General features: G+C 52.4%; 1 protein-coding gene across 2 annotated transcripts in view; it reads right to left on the reverse strand.

Moving 5' to 3' along the window:
- EPHA2 (EPH receptor A2) overlaps positions 1-11485 on the reverse strand; it is a 30862-nt gene extending 19377 nt beyond the window's left edge. For both annotated transcript variants that reach the window (XM_061600603.1, XM_061600601.1), the window contains exon 1: positions 11259-11485. In XM_061600603.1, coding sequence (XP_061456587.1) covers positions 11259-11358 — 100 coding nt within the window. In that variant the 5' untranslated portion in view covers positions 11359-11485. The remainder of the gene's footprint in view (positions 1-11258) is intronic.
- Positions 11486-11728: the final 243 nt, after the last annotated feature.

Genomic DNA, 11728 nt, shown 5'->3' on the forward strand with positions numbered 1-11728 from the left:
GAGAGAGATGGAAAGAGAGTGGCATGGAACAACTTGGGGGAGAGGAGCAAGTACCATTTGCCCCTCCAAGTGGCTCAAAGAAGTAAGCTGCTCCCAACTTGTATTGGTGAAACACTTTTGGACCAGAAAACCCTCCCTTTAGATCCTAGCTATGGCCGCTCAATGATAATGGGCAACTCTGCACATGCTCAGAGGCATTGTTCTTTAATGTTGCTCTTTTTAAAGCAGTTGTGGGCTAGGGATGATGGGAGTTGTAGTTCAACAACATCTGGAGGATCACAGGCTCTCCTCACTTGTACTCCAATCCCCCCCTTGATTAATATCAGATCTCCAGTGGTTGCTTGCGTGGGGCCTGTGGGTTGAGACCACATGCATGTGGTTAATCTGGAAGGACAAAGATATCCGTCCTGATAGCTAGCCCCCTGGGCTTGGAGCCCTGCCTTTCCTTGGGTGTGGGCAGGCATTCAGACCCGCACAAAGTGGGTGTCGGGCCATGGCATTACCCGGATCAGACTCAGGTGCACATAACTCTCTGCTGTGTCAGCCGAGGCCAACATTGCCCCGGAGTGCTTAAAGTCAAGTTGAACACCACAAAGGGGTTTTTTCACTCTCCTGGCAGCTGCTGTGGTGTTCCAACCTGGACAGCTAAGCGAGTCACCCAACAGGGTTCCTAGCCTGAATTTAAGTAGGCTGTGAGGGCAATGGATAGAGCAGCAAGATTCAGTAGGGCTGGATGCAGCAAGAGGGGCTAAAGAGTGCCTTTTTTACAAATTAAGCTGTCCCATTGGATGCACCCACTGCTTTTGGAATGGGGAGGCCCCAAAATAAGATCAGAGACCCAGTTCCCAGGGAGGGCAGCTGGAAAAATGCCGTTCCACAGCTAGTGCTACATCAGAGGTGCGCAAGGAATCCCAGAAACAGCATCACTGGCCAGACTAAGTGGAGGGCGGAGGCACGCTTAACTGAGCTACCCTGTGGTGGCAAGCGGGGGCTCAGCCGCTTTCCTTGGAGCGGATTGAGATATATCATGTATCTATTTTGTTCCAAGGGGAAAGTGTCCCTCCAGTTTTAGTTCAGAAAACCACATACACACAGAGCAACAGGAGGTACGTTCCTCTGGTCGGTCTCTGCGCTATGCTCACGCTTTGCCAGATGGCCTCACATGTTTTAATTACATCCATGCTTGTTACACAGATCAAATTATTCTGCATGTGAAAAAACAGACCACAAACACCGCTTAAGTCATCCCCACCTGTAAACACACAATATATTTAGTATTTCTCTTTCCTTTGGTTTTGGGTTGCAAAACAGCTGTTTGTCTCCAATACAGATTTAATACTAGCTGAGCTGTGCAAGTTTTTCATGCAGTCAGCTGAACATTTAGATAAATGCTTTTGAGCCCAGCTTAACTCCACCATTCTGCAATACTTAAAAAAATATATCCTTCAGTTTCTTAGAATAACAGAAACTGGCCCTCCTAAGCAGTATTACCTTAACTCTTTGATCAAAGATAAGTGTGTCCTTCATAGATTTGCAATTCCCAAACTGAGTGCTTTTGAGAGGGTTGTAGGGAAAGAAATTAGCTCAAAGTGTCCTATAATCCAAAAATACCTACTCAGAGGAGGGTGCCTGCCATCTCTCTGCATGACCCACTGCTCTGCCCCCTTAAAATCTTGTACCTTCTCTGATTTAGCAGAGGCACAACAGAATCACCCACCCGCAGAGCAGCTGCCTGCCTGTGCCCCTCCTTTAAGGCACTTGCTGTGACCATACCTCGTCGGGGCAACGACTGGTGCAGAAAGATGGATCTGTCCAAACCCATCCGTCCTGTGCTCTTTTAAGACTTGGTGGCCACCTGCAATGCCTTTCTGGGCAAGAGTTTCGTGAGCCAAGTGTCGTGGCAGGAAGCTGCCACACAGAACATTGGACGCTCCGTTATCTCACTCATCTCCTAGCCAGGCTCCTTTGGTTTACCTGTTTATTTTCCCTGTCAGTGGGGAGTAACCTGCTGAAGCTGTAAAGCAGAGGCCGGTTGTTTGGGAACAGGATGGAAGCCTATGGCAGGAGGGCAAAGGGCACTTAAGAGGAGGAGGCGGCAGCGGCAGGTGGCCATCAGGGATTGGAGGCCACTCAGCCAAGGCCAGGCAGCAAGGCGGCATCTCCTTGACAGGGCAATCTCTGTGCATAGTCCAGGGGCTGCATTTTACTGGGCTCCTTCTAGGAGGAAGGGTGGGATATAAATGAAATAAATAAATAAATTCAAAAAAAGTCACAATTCTTCACCAACATGCTCGATTGAAGGAAGAAGTACCTAGGGCCAAAAGGGGGCCAGAGGGTTTTTTTTTGGGGGGGGGCTGTAGAAGGAACAAACCATGAACTGAGGAGGCTTTTTCAGTCATAAGAAGCTGACTTATGTCAAGTCAGGTCATTGGTGCACCTAGCTCAGATCTACTCTGACTGGCAGCAGCGTTCTAGGCTCCTGCAACCCAGAACCCTTTAACTAGAAATCCCACCAGGGACTAAACGAGGGAACCTTCTGCAACAAAGCAGGTGCCCTCCTTTCCTTAAGTAGTTCCTTTTAAACTGACTCCAGTAGTCTAGCCCAGTAGTCTCTACTCTGACTGGCAGCAGCTCCGTGGTGACTTTACCGGCCTGCTGTCCCAGATCCTTCCAACTGGAGATTCCAAGGGCTGATCCCAGTTCTGCATGCAAAGCAGGAGCCTCTCCCTACTGATCCGTGCCCCTTCCACTCCACCTGGCTCTGAACATGGGGTGCTCCTCACGGCGTGGGCCCCTTCCCTGCAGAGAGACACTCTGCCCACTTCGGGAATTTATCGCGCCTGCTGCTCTTCAGAAATTCTTTCCCCCCACAAATCTCTTCCAGACGCAGTCTTTGGATGGAGTGCCTGTGTTTGGTTGCCAGCACTCTAAACCTCTCATTAAAGTCACATCCCAGGATGGAAAACAAGCTCGCTGCATCACAGGGAGGGAGATGGATGGTGGTGGAGGTGGTGCCTGCCTCTTGCCCTTTCGGGAAGGAGCCCTCCTGCTCTCAGTCTCACCAAGTTTGATTCTTGCATGCTGGACCAGCAGAAAGGCGAAGAGCAATCAGTCCAAGCATCTTTTCCCAGGCAGGATCCCCCCCCCCACTGCTTCCTTCCATTGCAATCTCAGATTAGTTGGTTAATTTCTAGAACAGGAGTAGATACTTATATCTCCAGCCTCTGAAGGAAAACCCACCAACCTGTCCCCTTCAGAGTGTGGGCTGCCCAGGATTAGTGTGTGCCAAGTGGATTCTCCCCATGTTTTAGAAAAAGCATGTATGTTTTTACATATTCCAGGGCACAGCAAGGGGAATTAGTATAACCTCGGGGGCTCAAATTAAGTCCCAAGATTATATGAGGATGCCCTCTTGTCCAAACAGGGAAATGACCCAGAAGGGCATTTGTGCCCTAAATCCTCAGTAAAGCCCAAGGCAGAATATTTTTGGATGTGCCATAAACCCCTTTTTATTTTGGCTCAGGTGGCCGGCGGCTGTGGTCTTTTAGAGCCAGACTGCTGGGATTCTGGCTTGCCTCTGTCTTATCTGGATGTGTGTCACTTTAGAAATTCTTGCATCCTGCCCCAAGGAATGGGAGAGGCTTGGGGAAAGAGGTGAAAAAATGATATAACAGCAGATACTGGAAAAATCTGAAGGAGGCACGTTCAGGCTACCTCAGATCACGCCAAACCTGTACATGATAAGAGGAGGTTTGGCTCAGCCGTTATCACACCCCATCGGGATTCTTAGAACTCTTCTACTTTAAAAGGCTGCAGTGCTATAATACAGGAAACAAGTCAACATGGCAGAGTGGGGTGGGTGGGTGCCTTTTGTCAACGTCCTGACAGGAGTCTTATATGGTGCCCCTGCAATTCCTTCCTAAGGGCTTAAACCGTGTCAGATCCAGATTCCCCCCAGCCCCGCCATTGCCACCGCAGAAGACAGGCGATGCAGCATGCTGGAACTTGTAGCTGTACCTCCTTCAAGAGGCGCTGCTGGCTCCGTCCTGCATAGGGATTTTTGCTGGGCGTGGTGCAGTGGCTCCATGCACCTATCTGCACCTCGGGGTCGCTGAGCTCTTGGCTCAAAAGGCAGCTACCTATGGCTCCAGGACTCGTGCCAAATGGAGCCCACAAACCAGGATCTTGGGGGCACTGGAGTCGCACAGAACAACTACGTAAACTGGGAGAGGATACCTATAGGGTTGTGTATGAACCCTAAACAGGATAGCTACTTTCTACACCCAAAATATACCAATGCAGGTTTTATATTTGCATACATTTCCTGGTTTGAGTAGGCACACTTGTGTATACACACATGCGTTCCTATGTACATATCTCAAACACGACAGGCATTGTGGAAGCTTTACACCTTCAGGCATGAGGTCTAGAAACTTGCTTTTTAAAAGGGGGGGGGAAAGATAGCCACAGTTCAGAAGTAGAATTCAGTCCTGCACAGCAAGCACCTTTCCTTCTTGGGAATATGCACAATGTGCAGAAAAGGCACAGGATGGGACTCCATGGAAGCCTGGCTGGGGGAGTAGGTGGCTTTAAGGCAGGCATAAGCCCCGGCACCTCTTGCTTAAGCATTGCAGGCTCTCCATCTGCCACAGGAACAGCCCCTCCCAGTGGCATTACTCCATGCAGACGGGATCAGGCCGTGGGTTCCCTCTGGCTTGCTTCCATCCTCGGCATCCCTTAGGTTTTAGTTCACTACTGATATTTCATCCCCCTCAGCACTTGGCAAGCCCCAGCAGAGCAGGCACAGCCTTTCCCACCTCCTGCTCCATCTCAGAGCATCTCTGGGACATGGAAGAAGGAGCTGACATACACTGGTATCATCAGTGCTTCCAGTTTCTCTGCAAGGGCCTGTCTGCATGACACACAGAGGAATTTGAAACCTCTCTCACTGTCCTAGCTCTTGCCTCCGCCTCCTCCACCCCCCCAAGAACCCTGGGAGCAGGAATTTAGCAAAGGTAGCGCCTGAACGGCTTGCTGGCATTTCCCAGGAAGCTACCCAAACTGCCCTCCTCAGGCGTCCTTGGCCTGGGAAGCCACAGCAGTGAAGCACATTTTAAAAAAAGCCTTCTGTGTTGCCGTTCAGTGCTGCACTAGCAGGGCTGATGCAGTGGCAATTTGACTCTTTGCTCTGCCTCAGGCCAAGAAGCCAGGCTGTGGGCCGCAGCATGTTCACTCGCATTGCATGGAAGGCCAAAGGGTCTTCCCAAGGCCTTCTGCTGCTTGCTCAAAATGCAAGCCTGTGGGGTCAAAAGATCTATCCAGCTCAGCATCCCATTTCCTGCAGAGGCCAGCCAGAGGCTTCCAGAAGTGAGCATAAAAGACCAACAAGAACTGGGTATTCAGAAGTGAACCCTCCATGTTCAAAGGCAATCTATCTGCCTCTCATGACAGACATCAAAACTGGTCTACCAGAGCCAGTGTTAAGAATTGTTTTGCTGGGTCAGAGCCAAGGGTTTATCTAGTCAAGCATCCTACAGCTAAACAGATGGCTCTTTGAAGCTCACAAGGAAACTGCCCTCTCCTCCTTGTCCCCCAGCAACTGACAGGCAGTGTACACTGTCTCTGAACAGGCAGGGTCATTGATATACCAACTCTGGTATGTTTTAAGAACTCTCCAGTGACCTATAGGCACGCAAAGAGGAACATGAAGATTTCACATGGGACCCCACCACTTAAACCCCATTTATTTGTGTAGGACATTTACAACTTAGGGGCTCAGTGACAGAGCACCTGTTTAGCATACAGACTGTTCTAGGTTCAAGCCACAGCAGCATCTCCAGGCAGGCTGGGAGACCCCCTGCCTGAAATCCTGGAGAGCTGCTGCCAGTCAGTGTAGACTCTACTGAGCTGGATGGGCCGATGGCCTGACTCAATATAAGGCACTTTCCTATGTCCCCCAACTAGCTGACTCTTATGTGTATGGCTCCCCTTCCCCCTTGGACCTCAGAGGCGCAAGATCACACAGCGAGCTCCATGGCCGAGCAGGGAATGAACCAGGCTCCCACTCCGACCACTACACCACACTGCACTGACCCTCCTTTCCCAGCCACCTTGATGCTTCTCCCTCCCCTAAATGAGAGCCGCTTCAGCTATTTTTATTTATTGTGAAAGAAAGGAAGGGACAAGTAATGCCCCACCCCAAAACATTAAAAATAAAAATAAATAAATTGCAAGTAGCATCTGGAAGAGTTTTTCTTTCCCACCAACTTCCAGAATTAATTTTAAACTTTCCCTCCTCCATTCACAGTACGCAGATTTTTTTTGTCTGCCTGTGTTTCAGCCACATGGAAAGTGCGTGTGTAAGATAAAACCACTCCACTATTCTATGCATGAGTGAGTATCCATGACAAGATGGTACACAGGATCCCCCCATCAGTCGCGCTGCACGCAGCCCAGTCCAGCGACAATGAAGTCCCCCCCACACACTCGAAATACAGCCTTCCCCGAGCTGGTTGCCTTCCAGCTGATTTGGACTACATCTCCCATCAGCGGCAGCCAACAGGGCCTTATGGTGCCTGGCCCTGATGGGAGCACAAATATGCGGACTGGAGCAGACTGGAGCCGACGGGACCTGTAGCCCCGCACAGCGGGAGGGAGCCAGTTTGGCCAAGGCTGATAATCATAATACAGGGTTTCAACATCCAGGCAGACTCTCATCTTCACAAGTTGAGCACAGGCAGCATTTCAACCCCTGCCCGCAATTGCCTTATTTATCCCAACCATAAGTACCCAACACAAACCACAGTGGAACACAAAGACTAAAGGGAAAAAAAATTGGGGGGTGCCAAGATTCAAACCTAGAAGATGCCAACGTTTCTCTGTGCATGTACAAAGCACAGTTGCCTGACCACCCATAGCCACAACCAGCACCTGCAGCAGGCCTGGGGTTAGCCAGTAAGGTCTAAGGGCAGAAGGCACCCAGGTGGGCATCAGCTCCTCTTGCTGTTGAAAAAGTGCCAACTGGACAGCAGAGTGGAAGCACTGGATTTCCTGCAGCTGCAATAAGTCAGGGGTTTGTTCCAGGTCCTGAACCAGATGTTTGGGGAAGGGCCTTAGCTAACTGACAGAGGCACAGAAGGCTGCCCTAGAGACTCCCCAGGAGCCCAGAGAGGGACTGGAACCTCAGACAGCCTCTGCCAGTCACTGTGGACAATACCGAGGGTCTGACGTGGCACAGCTTCCTAAGTTCCACGTTCAATCCCGGGCTGGGAACATCCCCTGCCTGAAAACCTACACAGCCACTGCCAGCCAGTGTAGACAGTACTGAGCTAGATGGGCCATGTTCTGACTCTGCATAAGGCAGTCTCCTGTGTTCCCAGGGTCTCAATGCGGTTAGGAAGGGAGAGGAGCCCAGCGACTTTGAGGAAAATGTTCTGGTTGGGGGTGCAAAGCTCTCAAGAATCAGCTGCTTCACTTTAGCAGCACCAAAAGCATGGAAATTCGTGCAACAGATGTTCACTCTCCATGCTGGAAAAAAGGGTCCTCTGTCAATTCCAAGCTGTGAGCTGCCACAAGATTTAATTAATCCTCTGTGTTCAAGGCCAACTACTTTTAGGCATCTTGGGGGAAAGAGAGCACACCACATAATGCGCCTCGACTGCCAGAACTGCCACGATCTTAATCTCACAGTAGCATCTCCATCTCTGGTCATCTCAATGGAGAAAGAAGTGGCCTTTAGGACAAGGGGAGGCGAGAGGAGTGGGTTGCACACATCAGCCCAGCTAGCCAGTGTTTGAGGGTGCCGCTTTGAAACCTCAGACCCAGGAGGGCTCAGCATCAGAGGTCCAACAGAGCCTGCAACTGGCAACACAGGATTGGAGAGGAACTGCTGGCTGGCTGGACCCCTCCCGGTCCCTTTCCCTGGCGTAATTAGAGCCCAGGCAGCCATCCGTGCCTCTTCATTAACATTCCTGTCTTCTCCTGTGAGCCAACAGGGCCCTTCAGGTTTGAGGTTTGGAAGAGGCAGTCACCCCCCACCTCCCAATGGGGTTGCAGGCTAAGCCTGACTCATTCCAGCAGCACCACCACCACCGCCCCTCCCATACGCCAGACTGCCCCACAGGCTCCCATTCCAGTTGCTTTTTCAAAAAAGATGATGAATGTGCAAAGAAAAAAAGCGGGTGGTGGAGGAAAGAGTCTGAAGCCTTTGAGGCTAGAAGTGGCTCTGCAGCAAAACCCATAATTTCTCTGGTCAGCAAAGCTTCCGTCTCAAAGCCAAATTCGGGCCTCTCTTTTTCTCCCTGTCAGCATCTGAAAGCGTTGAGGGGGTGTTGCTTTTTTGGTGGGGAGACACGGGGGCCACTTTTCTGGCCCCTGGTGACCCTCCAAGTGTGCCTGTCAAGTTGCTTCACAGGCATCTACTGGCAGGACCCAAATGGGCAAAATTTGGCTCAAAACTTCAACACTACCAGTAGCTGAAGAAATTGACATTCTCTTCGGTTTTAAAGACAAATGCCATTCAAACGTTGTCCTCATGCGCACAACATACATCTCCCCACTGCATGCCAAATCAACTTCCTTTTCAGAGGAGGCAAGCACAGAGTGTAGGGCATGAACGATTTGGGAAGTTGAGCAGAACTTGTGTGGCTTTTGATGAGGTGGGCCTGAGAAGGTGTTCTGTTACCCAGTTTATATCTCCAGATTAGGGCTGGGATAAGCCAGGGTTGTGGAACATCTGTGCCTCCCCAGATCTTCTTGTACTGAGACTGCCAGCTTTGACCATTGGACGTGCTGGCTGGGGCTGATAGGAGTTTGAGTCCAACAATACCTGGACAGGCACAGGTTCACCAGCCCTGCTTACTTCCCGGAGAAGCCTTCCACAATTTCTACAATTGTTTTGAGCCACAACTTCTATCAGACTTGTTGGCTGGCGCACATGGGAGCTGTAGGGTAGACTGTCTGGGGGGCACCAGACCATCCGAGAGATTCCCCAGGCACGCAGCCCCTTAAATCCCAGTTCTCTGAGAGCACGTTGTGGCGATTTAGAGGATTAGGGAAAGCCTCCTGGTCCATGCTCCAAGGACTACTATCATGGCTTCACACATTCTGGAGAGAAGACCTACCGCTGAAAACAGGCTCCGAGGGAAGCCCCCAGGCCCAAATATTTAAATCCTGGCTTTCAGGCAGAAAAAGTACACAAGAACGGACAAGTCTGGGCTTGCTTAATGGAAGGGCTTCACCTGGGAGGCTTTTTGCTGCCGCCTCCCCCCCCCCCAACCACAGCCGCACTGCTGGGCAGGAGGAATTGGCCATGGCTTGGTCAAGGGTGGGAGGCTCAGTTCAGCACGCGTCTGCATCACACCAACTTGACCGGGGTGTGGTGTGCGGGAGTAGCCCCTTGAAATGTGCAGTTGTAAAACAGGGCTGGGATTTCAAAGGTCTGTTCCCAGGTCCACCTATTCCTGAGAATGCAGATTCAGAGTTAGAGAGTGCACGGAGTGGGAGTGAGGCCCCCACATCTCCACTCCAGGTTGCGGTGGAGAAAGAGAGACCCATGAGTGGAGGCCTCTCATGAGAAAAGGGACACAGGGCTCCATTTGGGGAGTGGGGAGAAGGCGGCACCCAACATTCCTATAATCTTCAGTGTACCGTAAAAATCAAAGGGGAGGACAACTAATGACCTCCCAAACAAGTAAATCCAAATCTCTCTCTCTCATTAAAGAGGAACTTCCCATGAAAAAATGGAGATTGAATTGATCACCCTCAACCTTCCGGTGCTGATTCAGTGCCCCACCCTGACCCACCCTTCTTTTGCGGCAACGGGATTATTTGCCTCCCTTGCCCAACCTGGCAGGAACTATCACCACCACCACAGCAGAGGTTCAGTTGTGTAAGCGAGGTGTGTGAATCACGGCAGTTCCCCAAATGCAACAAATAGGGCCCTGAATCAAAACCTCTCTTCCCGCCTTCCAGTCTGGGCAGGAGGAGTTCCTATTTGGGAATCAAGTGGGCAGCCACAAAGGACAGGAGATACAAAAGCAGCACATGGATCTCTTTCATAGGGCAGAGGTACATGCAGACTTCAAAGTTCCACAGAGCTCTTCTTCACTGTCAGTGTCACCTCTCCTGATCACCCCAGAGGAAGAAATGAACACCTGTCTATAGCCACTCTCCCACTCTCCCCCACATATCATAACCATGGAATAAGCCACACACTGTTTTAAAAAATAGAAGTATCTTTTGATCCAACTCTGGAATTCTAAAAATGCCCTGCAACAATTTGAGCCCTCAGCTTGTTCAAAGAGCTATTCAGGACTCAAAAGGCTGCTGAGCTGAGCTGAGCTGACCATCCTCCCTCAAGAGCTCAACTGATGGCTTGCCAAAGCCCCAAAGCCGCTATGCAGGGAGGGCATCTGGATGATCCCTGACTGCAGCTCAGCCGCCCCTTCTCACACGCCAGGACAAGGGGAGGGGCAGATTAAAGGCCCACCTAATCCAGCATCCCGTTCCCCAAACAGCCCACAAGCGGGGCGCGAAGCCAGCAACGAGTCTTGTCAGCTGTTAGTTCTCTAGCGCGGAGAATTACCAGGCAGAGTGCCTCCGAACCTGGAGGCTCCACTGAGCTATCTCTAGACCTGCCTTCCTCCTCCATTACCACAGGATGCCGATTTGCACACCCCTGTCGTAAGGAAGGCCATAGATTAATTCCGTGTTGTGCGAAATTTGACTTTTCCCCTCTGCTCCGAAACTCCTGCCGACGAATCCCCCCGGGTGGGCAACGATGGCAGGCTCCGTTTCTACCCCACCGAACACCCCCTTTTCTCGCCGGTCCTTTTTACTTAAATGAAAGTCCAACAGGACCCCGCAACTGTCCACGCATTAACTGTGGGAAGCGCAGGAGGCAGAACTCAGAAGTTCGCCAAATCTGCATCCGAGACGAGCCCCCTGCCCCCGACGCAGGTGGGAAGAACCGAGGCTGGAACTCCGGGCTCTCTTCCCGTCCCCCGGAGGAGCAGGCCACGGGGGACTCCCGAAGCTGGCCCCGTCCAGAGGGCGAGGGCAGCCGAAGGGAGCCCCCCGGCCAGCCGCCGCGCCGTCTGGCCAGCCAGGGAGAAAGGCGGTGCGTGCGCCTCCCTCTTCACATGGCAGGGGCTCGTCCGAAGGCGGCACGGGGCGCCGAAGGCAGGCGGTGGCGGCCGGGGGAGGGGTGGCCGGGGGGCGACCCGTCGGGAGGGGGCATCGCGCGCGGCGCTGCTCACCTTCGCGGGTCTGGGCGCCTCCGAGCGCCGCCTGGAGCAGGGCCAGGAGAGGGAGGAGGCGGAGGACGAGGGGAGTGCGGGCCCCGCGGAGGCTGTCCATGCTGTGCCTTGAGTGCGCGCTCGCCTGGCAGCCTTCGGGGATCGCCTTGCGCAGAGCCGCGTCGCCTCCGCTGTCCGAAAAGCTCAATGGGAGCCTGTGGGAAAGTTCTCGCCGTGTTCATTCATGCCTCCCGCTGACGTCACCCGGGCCACGCCCCCCTGCGAGGCCGCGCGGCTGTCGCCTTTCCCACCTGCCCCGCCCCGCTCGCCCGCTCCGGGTAAAGCAGCGGCGAGGCCGCGCGCAAAGAAGCCCGGGGCGAAGGTCCAGGCGCAGGGGCAGGTTACCTGTGGGGTAAGCTTCCTGGCGAGCTTCCTGGTGGGCACCTGGCAGTCCGAGCCATCTACAGCCGTTTGCAGCTATAAAAATCTTC

This window comes from Rhineura floridana, chromosome 18 (genome assembly GCF_030035675.1).
Source record: "Rhineura floridana isolate rRhiFlo1 chromosome 18, rRhiFlo1.hap2, whole genome shotgun sequence".
NCBI lineage: Eukaryota > Metazoa > Chordata > Lepidosauria > Squamata > Rhineuridae > Rhineura > Rhineura floridana.